This window comes from Trypanosoma brucei, chromosome 9, assembly GCF_000210295.1.
Source record: "Trypanosoma brucei gambiense DAL972 chromosome 9, complete sequence".
Taxonomy (NCBI): domain Eukaryota; phylum Euglenozoa; class Kinetoplastea; order Trypanosomatida; family Trypanosomatidae; genus Trypanosoma; species Trypanosoma brucei.
Window position 1 is genome coordinate 2093752 of NC_026742.1, and position 22776 is coordinate 2116527.

Consider the following 22776-nt stretch of genomic DNA (forward strand, 5'->3'; position numbering starts at 1 on the left):
GTATTCGTGCTCATCATGTCTGGAATGATTGCTTTGCTGATGGAAACCATCCGCCTGTAGATGAGATTCCCGTCTTGTGTCGTGTGGCGGAACAACTTCGAGGTTTACCGGATACAGTAAGTTCTGCTCTTGTTAATGCCGCTGCTGCTTCGAGTAAAGCATTTGAAGCAAAGGTACAAGCAGAGGAAGCTGTGGAACTTGCCGAGTCAAAAGGCCTAAACGTTACGAAAGCGAAGGAAGCTGCTGTGAGAGCAACACTCGCTGCTGAAGCTGCGGCTACGGCTGCAAGTAACGTGGAAATTAACGCTGCAAATATTGCTGCGGTGCCGTGGTCACAAAGAAGACAGGATGTGGGGTTACAGGAACTTGCACTATGCGACAATGTGGACAAGGATGTACGAGAGGCAGCAGCAAAGTGTACAAAGAAAGCGGAAAACGTGACAGCCCAATCACTCAGTGAGGCACTAGAAGCGTTGGAGAATCTGTACACTGATGTGAATACCCGGGAGACCTTGCGGCGGGAAGATGTTGAGTTCCACACGGAGCTGAAATCGTTAGAGGAACACGTGGAAGAGGCTGTCCGTGCACAAAAACAAGCTGAAGCCGCAGCTGCCGAGGCGAATGAAACAGCCGGCACAAATACGGGACCAGTTGGAAATTCCGTTGCATCACCTGAAGGGTCAGTGCTGCTACTGATGGCTGGACTGTTTCTCAGTTCTGTACTGTAAGAGGTTGCAACTCCATGAATTGTGATCCCAACCATTCCACTTGTCTCCACACAGTTATGTGCACATACAAGTGGGGCAGCAAACATTCTTTCATATTAACCTTATTTTCTATCAGTGACTATTAATATTGTTATTTTATTTTGTTTCCTTTATACTTTCACTTTTATTATTCTTTTTTACTTTACTTTTCCTTTTATTATTTTATCTTTCGAACAGTTGTTGTAACTTTTATCCTTCATTTTTATAACTGCTTAACTAGTGTGTCTATTGTCCTACTTTTTAGCTATATTTTTTCCTTTATTACTTTTGTTATTTCATTATTTTATTCATGTAATGCACTGAGGTGACTGCGTGTAAGCATGGCCACCTATGCGTTACAATAGTGACACTTTTTAAATCAAAATCTATCATTCCTACGCATCCATAATGTCCTATTGTATGCGTAAAGCTAACTGATTCTGAGGGTTTTTATTTTATCATGAAGCACAACTCTTACGCTGTGGGGTTACTTTCACATATCTCTCCCTCATTACTCATTACACTTATTTTATGTTGTATTCTCTCCCTTTTTATTTCATATCTCTATATTTTATGTTACTGTCAGTAGGTTGTATCGTAATAGTGTAGGATACCCTAAATACTCGATACATGTGCTCTTACTGATTTCATCAGATATTGATATTATCGTGTCTAACGAAATGACTATTGGAAGTTTGGGTGTGTGCTATTGCATTGCCTCTCTGCTTTGTAATTATGGTATTTGATTTCCACTGTCACTTAGAATTGTATTTAGTAGGGAGTGGGGACAGTTCCATGCTGTGATGTGTGCAGTGTACTTAAATGATGAGCTGATTGACTGTAATGGTGTCACTACTCATATTGATACTATTAATGTTGCTATTCTTTGTATTTCCCACTGTTGATTCCATTAATCTCTCCTAATTCTCATGACAAGAATCCACTACAAGACGGCAGACACAAGTTTCGATACCATCCAAATTAACAACAATTATGAGCATCACTTTTCATAGTTTATGGCTACTTTTAACAGTGTTATGCACTGCAGGTATTCGTGCTGACGATATCTTGAATAATTGCTTTGCTGGTAGGAAACCCCCACCGGTAGTATACGTAACTGCCTTGTGTCGTGTGGCGGAACAACTTCGAGGGTTAGGAGGGACTATTAGTTCCTCTCTTCTTACTGTAACTTCCGCGTCAAGTAAAGCATTTAAAGCAAAGGTACAAGCAGAGAAGGCTGTGGAACTTGCCGAGTCAAAAGGCCTAAACGTTACGAAAGCGAAGGAAGCTGCTGTGAGAGCAACACTCGCTGCTGAAGCTGCGGCTACGGCTGTGAGCTATTGTATTATCCATTCTACGAAAGTTGGGTCAATTGCAGAGATGCTATGGGAGGTAGATGAGGAGCTGCATGTTTTTTCATTATGTGGTAACAAAGACAGGGATGTACAAGATACGGCATTAAAGTGTACTGATACAGCGGAAGGTGTAACAGCCCAATCGCTCAGTGAGGCGCTAGAAGGGTTAGCTAAATTAGTTTTTGACGACAACGTTGCTAGAAAGTTGCGGCAGGAAGATACTGTGTTCCAGAGAGAATTTATGTGGTTACAGCAGCACATGGAGGAGGCTGTCCGTGCACAAAAACAAGCTGAGGATGCAGCTGCAGATGCAAATGAAACAGCCGGCCCAAATACGGGGCCAGTTGGAAATTCCGTTGCATCACCTGAAGGGTCAGTGCTGCTACTGATGGCTGGACTGTTTCTCAGTTCTCTACCGTAAGAGGTTGCAACTCCATGAATTGTGATCCCAACCATTCCACTTGTCTCCACACAGTTATGTCCACATACAAGTGGGGCAACAAACATCCTTTCATATTAACCTTATTTTCTATCGATAATTTTATATTTTTTAAAATTTCCTTTATACTTTCACTTTTATTATTCTTTTTACTTTACTTTTCCTTTACAATGTCTTTTCTTTCGAATATCTGTTGTAGCTTTTGTCCTTTATTTTCTTAATTTTTTTTAATTGTGGGGAAAGTCTCGTATTTAATAAATAAGTTTTTTATTACCTTTTTTTTAATTATTTTATTCATGTATTGCACTGAGGTGATTGCGTGTGAGCATCGCCACCTATGCGTTACCATTGTAAAACCGTTTTACTAAAACGTATCATTCCTACGCATCCATAATGTCCTATTGTATGCGTAAAGCTAACTGATTCTGAGGGTTTTTATTTTATCATGAAGCACAACTCTTACACTGTGGGGTTACTTTCACATATCTCTCTCCCCTTACTCATTACACTTATTTTATGTTGTATTCTCTCCCTTTTTATTTCATATCTCTATATTTTATGTTACTGTCAGTAGGTTGTATCGTAATAGTGGGGATACCCTAAATACTCAGTACATGTGCTCTTACTGATTCCATCAGATATTGATATTATCGTGTCTAATGAAATGACTATTGGAAGTTTGGGTGTGTGCTATTGCATTGCCTCTCTGCTTTGTAATTATAATATTTGATTTGTTCTTGCATCGTGTTATGTTTTTATGTGTCTTTTTTGTTTATAGGATAGTATTATTTTTTGTTATGATGTTGAAATTTCGTACTTCAAAAAAAAAATTTAGTGGTGTAATATCCTTTCCTTTGTCGGTTATTTAGTTTTTCTCTTGACACCTTGTTTCTATTGTTATCGACCTTTTTTTTCCCCAGTCTTTTAATCATTTACTTTCTTCTTTTTTAATATATGTGTACTTTATAGTTTCTTTATGTTCTAATATTGCTTGCTCGTGTTATTGTGTTGGTGCGAAAATAATTCATTTTTTTTGTCGTTGTTTCATATATCCTTGTGCATATTTTTCTTTGGCTTCTCTTTTGTAGTAATAAGTGTGGAAGGTGGAGGGCGGAGGGAACGAGTGAGTTTTAATACAAATTAGTCGTAGATGCACTCATGTTGGATTGGTTCGCTGTTACTACTAGTGGGACTTATGTTTTTTAGTATTGTTTGCCGAGCAAATGGAACGGAAGTGAAGCCGCTGGAAGAAAGTGCAGAGGATATTTGTGCGGCCATGAAGTCCCTTAATACCGTAAATAACACTGTACAAAATATTATTACCACCATACGCAATCACAAGGTGAAATTGATACGCTATCTCCAGGATGTAGAGACGGCATTTGAAAGGACGAGTAGCGCAGCAGCTGCAGCGAAACAATACGGGGGAACCTTCCGAACTGCGTCGGTGGCATCAAAAATTGCGAATGACGCAATGTCCAACGCCACGCGGGCCATGTTGGATGCTGAAACGAGTCACAACACGACTCTTATTATTGAGGCGGCGGCGAATATTGAAGCACAGAGCGCGAGAGACAACGCAACTGCCGCCGCTGTGGCACTTCAGGCGATATGGAAAACGACAGTTGGCACTGCCAGACTTCAAGCGAACCATACGGATTGTGTGTATACACCAGCTGATCAGATGTTGACGTCCCAGAAGCTGAATGAGCACAAAGAGAAGCTGGTGGTAACAGATAGCAAATATAATGATGAACACAAGGAGTTGAAGGAGCTTTGGGCGCGGAGTTATCTGAAGCTCTTCCTCCCGCTCGACCAGCTCCATATGTTATTGCAAAAGTTGGAATGGGATGTTGCCACAACGTCAGAGATGGAAACCACTGCAGAAAAGGCAGCTGATGCAGCAGTAGCGGCGCAAGAGGATGTTGAGAAGGCGGCAGAGTTGGCGGCGGAGAGTGCGACAGAATCTGTACGGGCAAAACGATACTCCGATCGTGTCGCAAGGGGGAATATGAAATTTAAAACCATCGCAGGATTTCACGAGGAACCTCTACCCGAGGTCGTCCCTCGTCCCGGGGCAAAGGCATCTGCCGCGTCCGATCCATTGGAAAATGAAGACGGCGCTTTTTATGTGTCCAGGGGAATAATGCCGCTCAGTCAAGCTTTTTTCGTACTTGCGTTTACCATATAACCGCGATTGGCAAACTCGAAGCATAGATATATTTTAATTTCCATTCATGGATGCATATGGACCCGTTCGCAAAATGCTGTGAGGCGGTTTTGCCGAATCTTCACTCTCTGCCTGTTCGTGTGTTGCTCGAGTGAGCCATTCAGTTCTACGTCTGTTGCGCTTGCTTTTGGTTTGGGTTTTGGATTGGTGGTATAGAATGTTGTGTTGTTAAGGTTGTTCGTTTTGTTGGTGTCTTTGCTTTGTCTTGCTTCGCTTGTCCCTCTTCCACACCAATTCTTGAAGCGGTTGTGTGTATAAAGGAGGAAGGAGACAGTTGGGTGTTTGAATTTGCCGACCCCGCACATTGGTCGAATGGCTAGCATGTTTCATTCTTTCGCAGTTCGATGCATATTCCCATATAGATATATTTTTAATATACCAACTTGTGTGTTTGTGAGTGATTTTTTTTGTTTTGCTTTTGCTTTTGTTCACTCGCGTTTGCGTCCTCATAGTTGGTAATATCGGTGGGCCTTGCCATTCACTTCTTCCCTCATTAGACGATTGGTTATCAGGTAGAAGCTATGCTCCATCCTCTTCCCCCTCCCCTCTGTGTGCTTTAAAATAATTCGAAAGTTCATCGATTTATCACACATTTCTCGAAGGGAACTCGTCTTTGCTTCACTCTGTTGAACAATACAACAATTTTTGTCGGAACAGAAACTCATTATTGCTTTTCGCTTTACCCTTCATTATTTATAGATGCGCAATGACAAATAAACAAGATTTATGTAGTTAAACATAGTGGGCACCTTTCACTCACAAGCACTCATGCGTGAGAGTAAATTATAAAAGAAAGATGTTGTCATTTGATGGATTTAAATCTTGTCTGGTCGTGAAAACGTGAAAGAATTCACGCAACTTTGCATTCCTTTGCAGTCGCTTTTTATCGCTGACGGCGCGCATTCTTTACTTTGTGGTCGCTTCTGTTTCATGCCGATTAGTCTGGTGAACAAATGGAAGTGCTATGCCCGAATTTATTAACATAATAATTATTGACTATATGATGCACCGTGATAGGGTTGTGTCGCATTCGGTATTGTTGGATATGAAATGAATTTTTGAACTTGACCACGTGGGTGGGGGTGGGGGGACGCGAAAATATAGTGGCAGTGAGCGCTGCATGGAGCACTTTGGCAGCATTCTGTCGGGTAAGATCTGCATAAACGCGTATACATATGCCTGTAAATATACAAATGCGCACGCACGTAATTGGTTTTCGTTAGATGCAATACAAAGTATTTAGCCGCTCACTTGGTTTCACCCTTTTTTGTGTGCGTGTTTTGCTTTTGATGTCGCTGTCTCTTTTAGTGGGATGCACCTATATATAGATAGATAAAGAGATTATGTTTATGTATTGTGTTTTGTTGCTTCATTACTTGCAAGACCGCGTATAATGTATATAAGCATATACGCAGAGAAGCTGCTTTGGGGAAGGTGACGGATGCTTGGCAAGGTGAATATCTGTTGAAAACCAAGTGGAAACCCCCTGCTTTTATTTCTTTTCTCCTTGTTTCTTGTCGTTGAATAGATTTCTGCAAGTTACCGTTAATATTCGGTGACTGAGGTGTTCAAGAACTGCCATTTTTAAAGAAAAAGGAAAGGAAAACGTCGGTGCACAAATATAAACAACATGAGTTGTTTAAGAAGCATCTCGCTGTCGGTACCTCCGCACGCCCTTTCGACGTTCAGCAGAACGGGAATGTTATATGTTATGTATGTCTTGCTTCTTCTCATGCCCTATCCGCTGCAAGTGCACGGCGCTCCAGCAAACATCAACGTTAAGGTTTTACTTTGTACCTGGAACACGCGTGTACCAAAAATTTTCACCACCGCAGTTAACGCTGGTTTCAATGCGTCAATGGAATCACGCAATTGGACCATAGCCGACAGGGTGAAGGTGCAGGTAGTTCAATCCAGTAAGAGTCACAAAACCCCGGAAGAATTTATCAAAGACGAGTTGAGTAAGGAAACAGACAAGAGTGGCATCACGATTGTGTTTGGCCCCGTAGGTGACGACACTACGCTGGATTCTATTTCTGAGTTGCAGAAGCACGAGGTGGTTGCGTTCGGTCCCATGACTGGATCTGGAGAGGTTCGGCGGTGGGTTCGTGAGCTCTATTTTCTACGCCCAAGCCCAACAATCGAAACCATGGTGCTCATTCGACATGCATTGGGTCATCTAGGTGTATTGCGACTGGGTTTCATGTATCTGCAGGGCCATCATTATGGAGAGAAAGAGTATGAGGTGGCATTGCGGGTAATGGAAGAAATGGGCTACAAACTTTGCGGTGTCTTTGTCGTGTTAAATGTTAACGATAAACCCGCACCCGACAAGGAATTCAACGCAGTGTTTGAGCGTTTTGCAGCTACTAAGCCACAGGCTGTGCTTTTGTTTGGTGCTCCCAAATCCGACACGGGGAGGTTCCTGAGGAAGTTGGTGGCGGACCGACGCACCTCTGGGGCCTACGTCCTCGCTCCCTCTGGGGCGCAGGTGTTTCTGGAACTTATGTGGAAACGAGTTCTGCTTGACAGTCAAGTCTCCCCCTTCCCCGGGAAGCTGCTCATTGCTGGCACCAACCCACTTGCGAAGAACGAACAGTACGTGGCCATAAAACGCTTTCAAGAGGTGATGCGAGAGTATCTGAAGACTCACACCAGCGAAACGGGCATCACGGACCCGAACTACTTCTTGAAACATGACACAGATGGTGAAATGATGGTGTACGGCTGGGCTGCTGGCGAGGTGCTGTCGCAGGCGCTAAGCGTCCCTGAGTGGCTCAAGGACAGGACAACATTCATGGACTCGCTGTATAATCAGCGCCGATACGTTATTGCTGACTTTGTAATTGGCGACTTCGGTGGTGATTGCGAAGGGGAAGCAGCCAAGCAGGGTGCCGTCTGTTATTGCAACCAAGGTGGAAATGTGGTGTACGTGAGAGAGGTTGAGGATGATTTCAGCATGCAAACGCCGAAAGATGGCACGGTGGGACTGGCCGCACTGCGCTGCAATGCTGATTCGGTAACGCTACATTCCCCATTGAATGGGCTTGTTATTTTCTTTGGTGACAACACAATTGCCGTGAAGGCGACCGCGTCGTGGCTTGTTGGCGCCCTTCGCCACGATACCGGGTCACTAGAGTATTCAGGCCAACTCTTTCTGCACGCATTTGGCACCACCACATCCGACTCTGCGAAGGCCCTGAAGGAAGAGAAGAAAAAACGAACTGTCACCGCCGTGTTCGGCATTGTGACGAAAGCGCTTATGAAAATGACCAACACGCTGTTCATTGACCCAATAACAATTGAACCCCAGTTGAACAAGTTCCGGAGGCATGTGATTCACCTCTCCCCAACGGTGGAGCAGCAAATCTACGTGCTAACACGCTACCTCTCCAACAATAGTGGTAAAGAGGCAAATGCCATTGTTTGCGCTGCAGAAGCGCATGGTATAATGAAGGTTATCCGAAAGTCCTTGGAAAAGTGGGGAGGTTCGCTGAATATCTCACTGGTGCGCAGGAGGGGTGCCGCGCTTACCGGCCACCTTCCCACCAGCGGGGCAGTGTTTGTTTTCGGTATATCTGCCAGTGACGTTGATGTGATTGAGAGGCACCTCGCTGCGCATAGTGAACTTCGTGTGCTTGTTCTTTTCTCCGAGGTGGCATTGCTTTATGAAAAGTTTGTCACGGCCTTCAACGGCAGCGCCGCGGCCCCTCGCCTCGTGTTTGCCACCAACCTTCCACACTGGTATGACAATGAAACATCGTCACCAACAATCCGGAAGTTTCACGCCACAGTGGAGAGCCGAGAAAAGTGGACGCCAATGACACTAATGGGCTTCGTTACCGGGACGCTGATGAGTCTGGCGCTCTTGCGCGTGGAACGGGTAAACATGAGCACGCTTGCAAACTTCTTCTTCGTTGAATCCTCCGTAAATGTCGACGACATGCGGTATGGCGTCTTTAGCGACTCGGAGTGTGGTTCGGGGGAAACCGGATATGGTGATATGTGCCGCACCAACTATGGGGCGACGCGCATTAGTGTGTGGTCCATGGCGCGTGTATTTAATGCTTCAATCGAGCTGCTCGCCGAGCCCGTGACCCCTTCCTTGAAGTTTTTATTGGAGTGGGACGGGCTTACCAGGGCGCAGCTGGTAGGAATCATTGTCGGTTCCACCCTCTTCGTGATGCTGCTTGCTGCGCTCGGTGTTTTTATGCACATCACCTTACGTGATGCCCGCGATAATGTGAGTGCACCTATGGACCCGACGGACCCCGTGACGCTCATCTTCACGGATATTGAAAACAGCACGTCGCAGTGGGCCTCACATCCCAATGTCATGGCCGATGCCGTTGCCGCGCATCACTCTCTGATCCGGACACTAATTGGGAACTATGATTGCTACGAAGTGAAGACCATAGGTGACTCTTTCATGATTGCGAGCAAGAGTGCCACGGCGGCAGTGAGGCTTGCCCGCGATTTGCAGCGCTGCTTTCTAAACTACCGTTGGGGTACGGACAGCATCGACAACTTCTACCGTGCTGAGGAAAAACAAGTGGCTGAGTTGAACAGCAAGGCCGAACCCCCGAGCGCCCAACTGGACCCCGAAGTGTACAGGAAACTGTGGAATGGCCTCCGCATCCGTGCTGGGATCCACACCGGGTTGTGTGATATTCGGTACGACGAGGTGACGAAAGGATATGACTATTACGGTCAAACGGCAAACATGGCTGCCCGCACGGAGAGCATTGCGAATGGTGGACAAGTGCTTCTGACACGTGCAACGTACTTCTCTCTAAGTACAGCGGAACGTGAGCAACTTGATGTGACTGCACTTGGTTCCGTGCCACTGCGGGGTGTACCCGAACCCGTGGAAATATATCAACTGGATGCTGTTCCTGGGCGAACCTTTGCGCCGCTGCGTCTAGATCACGAGGCATATGTGGCGGATGAGAGCAGTGATGTTTCCCATACGACCTTCAACGACTGCATGTCAATTTCCTCTCAACTAGGAACAGGTGGGGAAAGTGTTTCCAATGTTTTGCACGCCCTACTCGGCACATTCACAATTGTTCAGCGGCAGAAGGAATTGACGGCAATATGTGAGCGCTGGCGTGTCCCTCTTCCACCCTGGAAGGAAGCCGTGTGGAATGATGAATATTATCAGGAAGCTATACATCGCCTTGCAGTTAAGGTGGGTCACATTGTCGATGTCGCCGCAGTCGAGCGTGTTGGACGCCCTACGGAATCATCGGACAGCTCCTCCGTCATTTTGATTTCTAATCCTGCGGTGGATCAATCCACGGAAGATTTGGAAGGCGATGCTTTTGAATGCGGTTGGGAGGAAAAGGGGAAGCAGTAGTAACGGCAGTAGTGAATTGAAGTCGATCAGACAATTGTGAGTGCTGCCGGCAGCACTTGAGGTAAATTAACGTGAGGCGGTTTTTTTCCTTTCCTCTCTGTTTCTCACGTTTCATCTCTTCTTGATTTATTTTTACTTTTGTGTGCGTGTTTCGTCGTGTTTTGTTTTGCGTCTCAGTTGAACTGTGGTCACATGTCCTCTTTTTACATCTTAACGTTGCCGTCAGAGTGTCTTAATCCATTTATAAATGTTTACATATATATATATGTGCGTGTTTATTTATTTACTTATTTTGTTATTCAAACTGGCTCCGAGGAATGTATGTAGATGTCTATATGTATATTCCTTTGTTTTGTTGCTGTGGGGACGTATCCCACGGGGTTCCCTCATTTAACGACTGAAGAATGAAGGTGAAGTCCACGTAATATTTGGCGGTGGAATGCTTCCTTTCATTTATTTTCATGGCTTGATGGCTTTGGCTTGTTTTAGTTTTAGTTTTAATTTTATTTTTTAGTTTGGGTAATTTATTTTTTTATTTAAAGTTTTCATCCATTTTATTTACCTTTGTTTTTTACCATGTACATTTTTACTTCCCCTCACCTCATAATATAACTGCATGTATGCGCGCGTGTGCATGTATGTATGTGTGTTCCACTCTCCTCTCTCTTTTCTTTCCACTCTTTTTCTTTTTCTTTACCTTCATTTTTTTTTTTGGGTTGTTGTTGTTGTTGTTTTTATTTCATTACATTTCGTAAAGATAACGGCTGCAGTGGTTCTTGTACTTAATGTTTATAAGCGTGTCGTGTATGAAACGTCGTTTGCCTTCACTTAACTCCTCATGCACACAAAAGGTGGATATTTCCTCAATACACACACATATATATATATATATATATATAATTTATATGGATTTATATGTTCTTATGTTTGTTTATGTGTGTGTTTATGTGTATGTTTGTGTGTGCTTGTTTAGATGTTCTGTTTTGTCTTGTTTTGCCATATAAATTTATTACTATTGTGAACGGTTTGTCAAATAATAAAAACATTAAAAACCTCTCCCCTCCTTTCCCCTCCCTCAAAAAGAGAAAAACAGAAAGAAAAAGGAGTGGTAACGCACCGCTCTCCTTTGGTTTATTATTTGCTTAGATTTGTTTGTTTTCTTCGTTGTTGCTGGCATATAATAATCTAAGATTTTGTCTCTTCCATCTCTCCTCTTTTTCTCGGTTGTTTGTTTGTGTTTTTGTGTGCTTTTTTTACTTTGATCAAACGTACATGAATATATATATATATATATATATATATATATATATGTATATTACTTTTTTAGTCCTCTGATGATGTCGGCATTGCTTGGTTGTGTGTGTGTGTATGTAACTGAAATATATATATATATATATATGAAGGGTTGTGACATTATTATTATTACTGTTTACTATTGTTAATGTTATTGTTAACATCTCAATTATTTATTTCTGTTACTGTGTTTTTTTTTACTTTTCATTTTTTAGTTAGTAATGCAAAAAGATAGATTTCATAAAATGCTTTCACCTGCGGCAGCTATCGTTATTATCACAATGAATCGGATGCGTGCACACAGGCCTTCACGCTTATTATTTTATTTTTTAGCGATTGATAACAACAAGTAAAAACACAGATGAAAGCTTCGTTTTGGCAATGGAGAAATTATCATATGCCATTCAATACAAAATTATAATAACTATAATATAATATAAATGGTGCTTACGAATCAATCGGATTGTGTTGGGGACGTGCCGGAAGGCACGTCAACGGGTTTCCAACACACGAACGATCAGGGAAGTGAACGGCAATTGCAACTTGTTTTTTTATTTGTATTTTTATTTTTGCTCTTGAGTCTAATGGTGGTGATGAGCATATTTGTACAGAGTAATTGGGGATGTTTTCATGCCGGATGTTATGGTTTATTACATGAAATGCCCTTTTGGTAAATGCGTTCCATCGATTTTCGTCAAACCGACCGCTGTTATTGTTGTTTTTATTCGTACACGCGCTAAATGTTTGTGGGATCAGTTTATGGTACCGTTCAAAAATGTATATAACACGGCGTTGCATTTATGCATGAAGTCTAGTTAAGTTAAGTGAATTGTTCATTCAGTTGTCAAATATGCGAGTTTGAAACAATGATTAAAGGATGGAACGGTGTGAGGTGCTCGATATCTCTTCTTTTTTCAAAAAAAAAAAGTATATAAAATAAAGCAAGAAAGGATTTGAATGGGTTTTCGGAGGAACTCCTTCGTTAGTAAATTCCTTTTTTGATGCCTCCAGTGGTTTCAGGAACCGAACATAGATTATAACATCTCAAGTGGAAACTTAAATTTCACACGAAAATATGCCTTTTGAAAGTCGTTTACAGCAAATGGCCATTAGCAATGATGTGCGTTGATCCTCCCGCCTAAGAGGTGATAACTTAAACCTTTAAAATGCTGGAAAGAATCTTTGAATAAGTTGAGTGTATGACATTATGGTTCCTTAACTCTAAACAAAACGCCACATATTGTAATGTTGAGGTACGGGGACTTGTGTGTCCCTCTACGCCCATTGGGGAGGGGAGAGCTGCGTATTTTAACTGCATTTGCAGCGTTTAATCCCTCGGTGTGTGGGTGTGGGCCATTTAAGGAATGTACAGCTGAAAGATGCTCCTTGAAACTGCTTTTGCTTTCACCCGTTAAATCCATGAAGCGATGACTTGCAACAAAAGCAGCGTTTGTACGTGTATATTAATATGTTTATGTACGTGTGTGGATATGGATATAAATATTGATATTGATATTTTCCCCTCGAGGATAATAATAATTTCTTTCTTCAAGCGTTTGTCCTGCCCCAGTTACAACAAAGTAACATCCACATGTGTCTTCCTCTGCTGATGATTTTAACGTGACTGCGAGACGTCCACTCGACAATGCGAAGATGTGGGAGAGCATGGCTGCGTTATACAGGTGCTTGCACTATCAATTTGCTCGGCCCCTTATCAAGGGCTTTCGTTTTTACGTGTTAGTGAAGCCACGAATTAATTCATCAGTACCGTTGACTGCTCTTTCCGCTATGGGCGGCATCAGAGATGTAACCGCACCATAATAGTGATGCGCCGGCGCTCATAAGGAATGTGGTTTTCCACCTAAGTAGACTGTGAGGTGATGCTCCATTTGTATATGCGCCGGTAGGGGCCATTTAGAGGCAAATGATATTCGTGTGTGTACACGTTCGCGTGTGTGCATGAGGGCTCTGGAGCTTAAACTGGAGGTGTAAAGCATATACACGCCGACACTTCATTTTTTTTTGGGGGGGAAGTACCAAATCTGACGGAGGGTTTGTCGTTTTCGCCCGGAGGATGTACCATTTTAAAAACTTAGGTTAATCAAATGGAAGAACAAGTCAGCCGTGTTGCTTTCAAGTGGGGTGTTAGTTGTGGGGAGCAGCACACAAGTTAAAAGGAGTGCACAGTGCATGAGTTGCCTTGCGGGGTGGACCGGTTCATACATACGAATATTCAGAGACTCTTTTGGGTCTTTTTTTATTTTTTATTTTAAACTTTGAAGATGCACCTGCTGATTTATAGTTACTCCACATCCGAGCGATGATTGAGTGGGAATGATCGCAGAGAGTCATACGCGTGTCGGCACTCCTGGCTTTTTTTTCTTTTTATCAGCTGAGGTTGGTGCATGTGTAACGGAAGCAGAAGAAGGTAAAGCGGGACGAATAGGAGAGTCTCAGTGGCAAATGGATTCGTTACCGGCATGAAACTAATTGCCAATTCAAAGAGTTTTTCCGCATCTTTCCCAACAAGACGGGAGACGATAAAAGAAACAGGGCTGTGTAAGGGGGGAGGAAAATGGGCGAGCAATAGCCGCTGCAGTTAAAGAGTATGTGCTGCCTTGTGGGAAAGTTTAACGATTTGCATTCCTCAGCGGTGAGGTTAGGAGCGAAAAAAAAATTTCCTATGGAAGAAATCTCGCAGTTGGGTGCTGGGGAAGCCGAAGCGGCAGTTTGGGTCGCGATCATGCAATCCGCATCACTCGTGAAAAAATGTCCGGTTGACCACGCGTTTTTGTCGGTAATTGTGGGTCAGTGGCGCGCTATGACCTCTTCTAAAACCAATAAACAAATTGTCAACGAGGCTAGAACTTAACACATGTGGGTAAAGTCCGTTGTGGTGTAGCCGCTGGTTCGAACAATCCTAAATGCTTTTTTGCAATTTTTTAAGACACTCAACGTTGCTCCTCCCTTTCCCTCACCTTACCTCAGGGAGTATGAGAACGATCCTCACCACATTAGGGTTATTGTTAGGCGTCACGCAGTACTCTGTGGGTGTCCCTGGAGCTGCCCTCAGCGTTGCAGCCGCTAGAATAGTGTGCGAAGCGGCTATGGAACTTGGGAGAGCCGAATCTTATATCTCGATGAAACTGCGCGAAACGCGCGACTTGATCGAGTCCTTGAAAGTTGCTCGCAGACTCCTTGATGGCAAACTGCAGCGGGACAGACCCATCGGGGAGGAGTGCCTGAACGCAGTTAAGCTTATCGCTCACGCAGATGGTCTGGGTCGCAAACTAGAGTCGCAATATTATGAGTTGGAGAGGATAGGGTTCAAAACCGCCTCCAAGTCCCGGCTGGCCTCCGGGAGACTCCACGAATTTATTTTAGTGTTTTCCCAGTGGCACGACGGCGAGGGCAGATGCATTGCCAACGGGGACGAGGAGGGCGACACACAGGGTGAAGTCACGCTGCGCCGTTGCATGAGCAGTTTGGTTAACGGAAGCTACGAAGACGGTGGCGGCGGCGTCCATCACAACTTCCCGCGTTATCTGAGGGAATCATTTCAGAATCTTTTTACGCTAGATGAGGATGTATCGCTGAACAAGGATAATGGATGTCCTCTGACAAGGTGGAAAGTCATCCGCAACGCAACGGCAAATGCCACGGGACGGAGTGGGGCCGCGGAAGATGTTAGGTGGGCAGGTGGGCTTCTTATTGTCACAGGTAACGGCCCCAGATGGATTTCAGACATTGAAGGGGTCCCGATGCTATCCAAAACGAAAACTAGCCTTGGAAAATTTGTGTCGATGTCCAGTAAAATTACCAGTGCCTTCAGTAATTTTATGGGAATAGTTTGGGCAGACAACCCGTGGTTGGTGAACAGCAGTGAAGTGGACAGTCTGGTCATGGGTGTTGACCTCTACATCTTTATGCACCCTTCCAGGGACTTCCAGATCAATGAAAGGGACCTAGACCGCCTGACAAAAACTTATTGTGGCGAACCCCTCCCCGCTCGCGTGCGGCTCAGCGACAAAGTTGCTGACGGAAAGGACGGAAATAGTGACGTCTCGCCTCGCGGCCCTGTAGTCCCCGCAAATATATCTGAAACCAATACGATTTTCGGTAGCGATGATGACGATGAAGATTACAATGGTTTAACGGAGGTTAAGGCTGGGACCGAGCTTCTGTCGTTGTTGTTTCCCCTCGTGGCAATAAACTTTTTTCTTGTCTGATGTGAATGTAAAAGAAAGAAGTAACTGGCTCGTATATCCATTGATCTCTTGTATTGGGTAGAGCTCGCCATTTTGCAGCCTATGCGTGCCACAACATCTGTCACCGTGTGTAACAAGTGAAGTTCCAGTTTACCTTGGTCATTGCATTTAACTTTCCTAAACCTCCATCCACATCGTGCACTCCGCCAGACTGTAGCGCGGGAAGTTGTTGAAAAATGTGAATCTCATTGCATCCTTTTGCAATCCGAATTTCATGGTCCACGCAAGCATGGGTCAGAAAGCATTTTTGCCAACCTCGGAAGTCACAACCAAGGAACTCATAAAAAGGGCTCCTTCCTCCCTGGTACAGTGCGCTGTCAAAATAAAAGTCCTGTCCCCCTTTCCCTGACTGTTTTCTTCGCCGGTTAGGGCGGCTGCAGCGTTGGTAGAACTAGGTGGTATTTCGCGCTAAATCCTTATTCCAAATGACGATAGAACGCATCAAATGAGAGCAAACACAAAAAATTCGGTTATGACGCTGTTGTGATGCAGTCATTTCGGAAAGATATGCAAAGGCGGTAGTATTCAACAGCGCAGCATTGCCGTTAAGGGAAGCGGCGGCTAAGGCGATGGGACAGCGGCGGACCCAGCATGCCGAAAGCTGAAGCACATTGTAGGTTCGTAGTGTTCAAGGAACGAACTGCGCCTGCGTTTACGGTGCATGTCAACTCCAAAAATGCGAGGAATCAGCGCTGCTACTGAGAGGATTGTTGATTACCACAGGAAGTGGCCCACTAACATGGTGCAGTGCGGTGCAATGAGGAGATCACTTGCTCACTCGACTCACAGAGAGAGCTGAAGAGAATGCTACGGCCAAGTTAGAGCCAAGTGTACTGGACAAGATTATGAGGTGGGAACAAATAGGAACTAACAAGAATCAAAACTACGTCTGTAAGGTACACAAAGAAGAGGCGCATTGAAGTTCGCTTCATGCCGCACTATTTTTCTGGTGGCCGGATTTGAAAGTGGAGAAGGGGAAAGGAAGTCAACGAGTGCCCGAAGCTTTTGTAATCATGTGGCTGAAGGAAGTTGCTCCAAAATGACGTGGGGAATGGCCGCGCAGCTGAGGCAGGAGAAAAATTTGTAGTAATTTAAAATGAAGGTGAGGGGAGTCAGCCGCTTATTCGCTTAAACGCCTGCACAGCAACCGTGGGGGAAAAAAATGAATTCAGAGATACGGTAGAGGCAGATGTATGCACACAAGAAGCCGGTGTGGTCCCTTGGCGGCTCCATTAATTACCAAATCAGGACGAAGCCATTGTCAAGCACGATGAGCACAAAGCCGAAGATAACGGCTGGTTCATCCGCTTACACGCACATTTTTCAACAACCAGATGCTTTTTAACTTTTACTAACTGTAATCATATGCATCTGAGTTAAACATAAGGTCAATAACTTCCAAAGAGAGTTTCGATCGTAACAATAACAAGATATGTCTCCGGAATTTACGGTAAACACCAACCAGGCCGAAGTATCCTCACCAGCGTAGCAACACAAAAAGTAAGGGTGAGTTCCTATGGAAGAGAAACCATGCGATATTCCGGTAAGGCACTTGAAACCCTTCAGTAGCAGACGGTATCCACGGATTGTTGCCAACAAACATGGTATGAGAATCACAACACACAAGGGGGAAAGGAAGAGCAATTACTCTTTGAGTCTCAATACTTTTAGAGGGTCAAACTCTCATCTGTCATCTGTCCCACGTGGCACTCTCACACACCACATCAAGGGTGATGAGAAAATTTTTTGTGGGAGCATATGATGATCTGTGAGTTGGCGAAAAATGGAGCATATTTGCAGCACTGCCGTTTTGGTTATTTTCTACTCCAGCACTTTTGATACAGTGGACCATATCGGGGTTGTGCAATAAATGCGTAAAGTTTGTGGAGAATAGTCTAACACCCTCTGCACCGCATCCTTACCAACAGAAGGAATGGCAGCAGCTCACTTAGATAAATCACTTCCCCCTGACAAGAATAGTTTAACAGAGGGCAGGTGAAAGGCACAGTGTTCAGCCTTTTACTGTTAAAAGCTGCAGTTACCTCCATTTATTTTCTTACCAAACATCCCAAGACACAGCCTCCATAATTTAGTGTAGCTTCTTAGCGGAAGACTCGACAGTAAGGGAAGGACCTGGATGGCTCTTCAGAAGGAACTGAATGTTATAGCTGTGATAGGAATCCGTATTTACTTTAGATAACTCGTCACGAAGAAAACAGGGTGTGAGGTGTTGAGAGGACATTTTGAGGCCACAGTGATGCTGATACGCGGCGATGCCCACTCCATGCTGAATTTATATCCACACCGTTAAAGTGCTGGTAAATCGGTTATCCGCAGCACCTTCTTATCCATAGAGTGCAAAGTGAAGAATACAAACTGACATTGACACTTTTCATTACTTCCAACATGTATTACACACGCGTTACTCAGATGTAAGATATCGTGTGATTACAGGAGTTATTTCAAATATCAAGAGAGCTATGGAGAGTAATGGTTTCCTGATCTTTTTTCACCCAATCTGTCATTTTATATAGTTTCTTCCATGAGATTTCAATGATACGTAACAATAATGTGTGGTGGAGCGTATATGTGAAAAGAGGAACTGAGGGCACTTTTACCCTTGTCACCGGGTAAAATGAATTAGGAGCTATGGAGCACTTTCTCATTGAGGGTTGAGCCCCTGCTACACTTTTTCACGGGATTCGTGCGAAGAGAACACAAAATAGTTATGTTTTAGCAGTAGTCGTGAAAATCTTACTTTTTTGTACCTGAACTAATAACCCCGAGAACACTGAAACACTTCCATGAGATGTGTGGAAGAATGCCAAAATGTCAAGAAAGCTCGAAATACTTCACTGTTTGGTTCTTTTTTAATTTTGCTAAAGAACAAGGGTGAAGCATGCAAAGAAGTATGTACTGGGTTGTATTTTTAGTGGCGGTACTGCAGGGTAGTCATTTAGTGTCGGGGCAGGATATAGTCAACCAAAAAGAGTTTGAAGCGTTGTGCCGAATTGTAAATTGGGCAGAAGAAGGACTGAAGCAGATAAATTTGGCACGACAGATTACCCAAGAAGCTCAGAAAATAGGCGTGAGATATCTTGAAGTAGTCGGTGAGGAAGAGGGTACTAAACTCGCCGACAAACAAGAAAAGTCTTGTATGAGCAATGAAATGGAGAGTCGCGAGAAAAACTGTGTGCTGTACAAAATATTTTGGGAAGTGGCAGAGGAAGCATTAAACGAAAAGCATGCCAGATTGCAAGCGCCTCACAGAGCAGTGAGTACTTTGGAATATCATACAATGGAAAAAATAAGAGAAAAAGCTATAGAGGCAGCGGATATATATCACCACGTTGGAACGAAACTCTTTGACCTCAAAGCAAATAATATGGAAGAAGAACTTAATAAAGCACTTTATGGAGAAATGTACTCAGTAGATGAAATAAAGCCGGGAGGAGACAGAAGCAGAGTGTGCGGACAAAATTTGCAACGGTTGCAGACCACAGGAGGACAATCACTAGCGGTGGATTTGTTGTGCTTGTGTGCAACACACAGCTCTTGGAATGGAATAAAAGTATGCTGCGCAGACTGCACTACGGGAGAGAATAGCAATGAATGGGACCCAGAATCAAACGGAGTACACCGCTGGAAATTTCTGAAACAAAAGTGTGCGGATCATAATCTAAACCATAATGATACAGAAGAAAGACTGCGTAATGCAGAAGAAGAAATTATAAAAGCAGTAACTAAAGTAGATCTACAACAAAGAAGCAGAGTTGTGTACAGGTTGGGAGAAAAGAAAAATAATCAAGTAAACAACTGCGGGGCGGGTACTGGCCGCGGACATGGAATATGCGTGCTATATCACGTACGTGGAGAAGAGTTGCCCTGGTTGAAAGCGTTGCAAAAGGTAGAAAATGAAATGAAAGTTACGCTGAAAGATAAAGAAGATAAGTCAGCTAAGCTAAAGCGGATGGAAGAACTAAATCAAGAGATAGAAAGCTTAATCAAAGGTGATACGGGGCGAGGAGGGCAACGGGGAAGACAGAAACGCAGTGTCAATCCCGAGAACAGTGTCCCAGAAAACCCAACCGCCCCAAGCGACTCAACACAGTCAACCACACATACCAATGAAAAAAAGAGAAGTGCAAGGAAACCAATATCAACAGGTAACAATGCATCCAAAAGCTACGGTGGAGATGAGGTTGATTCCTCTGATTCCAAATGCAAGGGAGAAAACTCAGCATGCTCAGATTCACCAGCAAACCCAACAGTAAAAAGCAGCAAAAGTGCTATAAATGGTCCACTGGGATTAATTTTGCTTTTGGTATAAACGAAAAGCTCCAACACAAGGTAAGGAAAAAGAGATGGAATTGGTTGTGTTTGCGGCATCTCAATATTCCACACGGAGTGGGATGGTGTGCATTTCAAAACTTGTACAGGAGACATGTGATGCGTCAGAGCAATCGTGCTCAGCAGTACAGCCATCCAGGAAGCCTAAACGAAAGAGGGAAATGTTGGGAGGGTTTATGCTTCGTGACACTGGTAATGCGTATTGTTGAGAACCTTTTCATACCAAAAGGAACACTACAAAAACTGAAAGCATTTACGAATGATGGGAAAGCTCATAGAGGCTATAAACATCTAAGGTGTACCAACCGTACTAAGTGGGCAGTGTGAAAATAAAAAAGTATATGTTGTAGAGAATGTCGATACCGGAAGGCTACACAAATGGAAAGGAATAATAAATACAGAAAAAGGGACGTCATAATATTTTACTGAGCTCCATGCAGGAAGTGCAAGGGATATTTGCAATGAGGAAGTTGGGGAGGTTTCAAACAAAAAAGCGAAAACATATGAGTGATAATGTTAATGTAAGTAACTGAAGGAAGTGTTGCTTTGGAAAAAGACAGAAATAACTAAAAGAGGGTTGACTGGAGAAAATGATGCCAGGTGAAACACATAAAAAAATGAGTTCGGGAAGCATATTTCGAACTTGGAACATAAAGACAAAAGAGCAGGAAAATTTGTGGGAAATGGCATGTTATGTATTTGCATCGTTATAGCAAAAAAAAACTGTTTGGTGTGTCGAATGAGTGAAGGAACTGAGGCACTCAAAACCGCTGAATAAGAAAATAGAGAAGGAAAGCCATGGAAAGTAATGAGGGAATAACATGAAAGGCGCACACACAGACACGCACACTTGATAGCGGGATGTGAAAAAGCAAGGAGTGAAACGAAAGCCTTCATCGCTATGATGGTTAAGAAATACGACACCACCAGAATGCGCTGCAGAATTTTAAAGCAGACGAATTATTAAAGGGATCAGTATTATTGGCTTAAATACCTGTGGTACTAACCTTTGCGGTGCTTGAAGTGATGGCATGAAAAAGATTAGAGATACCCTCTTCTGTGTTGTGTCAGATACATGGAAAAAGAAAGTGTGTGCTTGGCCTAAGGATGTAATGTGCTAAACCATAAGGCAGTAATAAAATACCTCAAAGCAATTCTATCGCCAAAAGGAATCGATGGCGCCGTGGTTCAGACGAGAAATATCACACTACAGAATCCGACATTGCATGGGACGCAACTACGTATCAACGCGGCAGTGATATAAGCTATCAAAGCAAAAAATGATGCAATCACGGAGGTTTTTCTTACAGCAGCGCTGTCTACCATGGAAAATGCAGTAACCACTGAAAAGGAGGCAACATATGTGAAGCAACAAAGAGGTAGCAGTAATTGCTGTAGCAACAAGATTGTGAGTGTAAGTAAAAAAAAGGAAGCTAAACTACGACCCAAGGATATTTAGAGTAGTATCGAAACTGCCACAGCATCACTAATGAATGCATATTTACCAAATGCGAATATGTATGTGTATGTGAATATATACGTACATCAATATTCTACAAAAATATTGCTTTGCAGCGTGTGAGACTTTCAAAACATTTTTTGTGGAACACTTAATCATAATTGTTGTTAATGGAAATTTGATCTATGGATACCTTCTTTTTGCTTCATGTATTTTGAATTTGTTTAGGAGGAAAATGGTAATATCTCTGAGGTAAACTCTGGGAGAAACTAAAAAGTGCTGGAGGAAATTTCTGGGTTTTACAGCAGCAATATCATGAAATACAACAGTGATTAAAAGATCTGTAACACGGGAGTATGTGCTTTTGCCATTGTACAATTTTCTTGATATATGCATTGAAGTGATTTGAATGAATAGAGGTGCAAGTCTCATGGAACATGCTCTTCATTCAAGCAACGTTTTTTAGGAATATGCAGCAAAAGTCGAAAAATGACTGACGTGACAACCAAAATGGCTTCCCTATTCTATTAGTGAAAATTCGAATCAAACAGCACATAATGGAACTACATGAAGAATCAAAGGAAGTATGATATCAAATTCCTAACCTATTGTATCAAAATCCTCACACACCTTTCATAAAGGTATTTTGACGTACATGTTTGAATTGAAAACACTCGATAAAATAATCCATGTGATCTGCATATGAAATGTGTGATGAATTCTGTCCAATCGTGCTAATCTCTCTATTATTGTTAAACCTCACCTTACCATTTGTTTCAGTAAAGGCAAGAAAAAAATATTAAATGATGAAATACTGTTAAGCAGCGAGGGTCCAAAGTGGCATTTTTTCCGGAACAGATAGTAACTATCTGAGAGGAGTTTAATGAACCGCGTACAATGATAGTGTCAGCACACCAAGTCTTGGAACCGCATAAACAGACTAGAATAACCAAAGGGGAAGAAGTGACGCCTGCTGCTATACAGTAACTAGCTTCAGAAGCAAAAAGAAAAGGCTGCTCAACCCTATGGAAGCAATGTGACCTTCTTTCCCCTAGTCCTATTCCTGCCGCTGTGGTGCATAATATTTTGATAGCAATGTAATGCAGCATTCAGCCATAAACATTTTAACCATAAATATAGCAACTAATATGTGAAGGTAACCCATGGCGATACATTCCATATGGAACAATACCACATTGTTAAATATACGCATTTAATTAAAACTATAGCACTAAATTGAAAATGAAAAATTAGAAGAGAAAAAGATATGAATTATG

General features: G+C 43.1%; 10 protein-coding genes across 10 annotated transcripts; 6 read left to right on the forward strand and 4 right to left on the reverse strand.

The window, feature by feature from the left end:
* Positions 1-2: 2 nt before the first annotated feature.
* Positions 3-728, forward strand: TbgDal_IX9750 (BARP protein; the record flags this gene model as incomplete). The annotated part of the gene is made up of 1 exon (XM_011778863.1): positions 3-728. A coding segment is annotated over one exon (726 nt), but the record flags the coding sequence as incomplete, so codon positions are not given.
* Positions 729-1739: 1011 nt separating this feature from the next.
* TbgDal_IX9760 (BARP protein) lies at positions 1740-2522 on the forward strand (the record flags this gene model as incomplete). Its single annotated transcript, XM_011778864.1, has 1 exon — positions 1740-2522. One exon carries the CDS (start codon positions 1740-1742, stop codon positions 2520-2522), a length of 783 nt encoding a protein of 260 aa, XP_011777166.1.
* A 1168-nt stretch (positions 2523-3690) lies between these two features.
* TbgDal_IX9770 (T. brucei spp.-specific protein) lies at positions 3691-4731 on the forward strand (the record flags this gene model as incomplete). The annotated part of the gene is made up of 1 exon (XM_011778865.1): positions 3691-4731. One exon carries the CDS (start codon positions 3691-3693, stop codon positions 4729-4731), a length of 1041 nt encoding a protein of 346 aa, XP_011777167.1.
* A 44-nt stretch (positions 4732-4775) lies between these two features.
* Positions 4776-5093, reverse strand: TbgDal_IX9780 (hypothetical protein, unlikely; the record flags this gene model as incomplete). The annotated part of the gene is made up of 1 exon (XM_011778866.1): positions 4776-5093. One exon carries the CDS (start codon positions 5091-5093, stop codon positions 4776-4778), a length of 318 nt encoding a protein of 105 aa, XP_011777168.1.
* A 1307-nt stretch (positions 5094-6400) lies between these two features.
* TbgDal_IX9790 (expression site-associated gene 4 (ESAG4) protein, putative) lies at positions 6401-10129 on the forward strand (the record flags this gene model as incomplete). The annotated part of the gene is made up of 1 exon (XM_011778867.1): positions 6401-10129. The coding sequence occupies one exon, from the start codon at positions 6401-6403 to the stop codon at positions 10127-10129; it is 3729 nt and encodes a 1242-aa protein (XP_011777169.1).
* Positions 10130-11869: 1740 nt separating this feature from the next.
* On the reverse strand, positions 11870-12220 carry TbgDal_IX9800 (hypothetical protein, unlikely; the record flags this gene model as incomplete). The annotated part of the gene is made up of 1 exon (XM_011778868.1): positions 11870-12220. The coding sequence occupies one exon, from the start codon at positions 12218-12220 to the stop codon at positions 11870-11872; it is 351 nt and encodes a 116-aa protein (XP_011777170.1).
* Positions 12221-14346: 2126 nt separating this feature from the next.
* Positions 14347-15651, forward strand: TbgDal_IX9810 (T. brucei spp.-specific protein; the record flags this gene model as incomplete). The annotated part of the gene is made up of 1 exon (XM_011778869.1): positions 14347-15651. The coding sequence occupies one exon, from the start codon at positions 14347-14349 to the stop codon at positions 15649-15651; it is 1305 nt and encodes a 434-aa protein (XP_011777171.1).
* A 2938-nt stretch (positions 15652-18589) lies between these two features.
* TbgDal_IX9820 (variant surface glycoprotein (VSG, atypical),putative) lies at positions 18590-20020 on the forward strand (the record flags this gene model as incomplete). The annotated part of the gene is made up of 1 exon (XM_011778870.1): positions 18590-20020. The coding sequence occupies one exon, from the start codon at positions 18590-18592 to the stop codon at positions 20018-20020; it is 1431 nt and encodes a 476-aa protein (XP_011777172.1).
* Positions 20021-20556: 536 nt separating this feature from the next.
* TbgDal_IX9830 (conserved hypothetical protein, conserved) lies at positions 20557-20937 on the reverse strand (the record flags this gene model as incomplete). Its single annotated transcript, XM_011778871.1, has 1 exon — positions 20557-20937. One exon carries the CDS (start codon positions 20935-20937, stop codon positions 20557-20559), a length of 381 nt encoding a protein of 126 aa, XP_011777173.1.
* Positions 20938-22275: 1338 nt separating this feature from the next.
* TbgDal_IX9840 (hypothetical protein, unlikely) lies at positions 22276-22608 on the reverse strand (the record flags this gene model as incomplete). Its single annotated transcript, XM_011778872.1, has 1 exon — positions 22276-22608. The coding sequence occupies one exon, from the start codon at positions 22606-22608 to the stop codon at positions 22276-22278; it is 333 nt and encodes a 110-aa protein (XP_011777174.1).
* Positions 22609-22776: the final 168 nt, after the last annotated feature.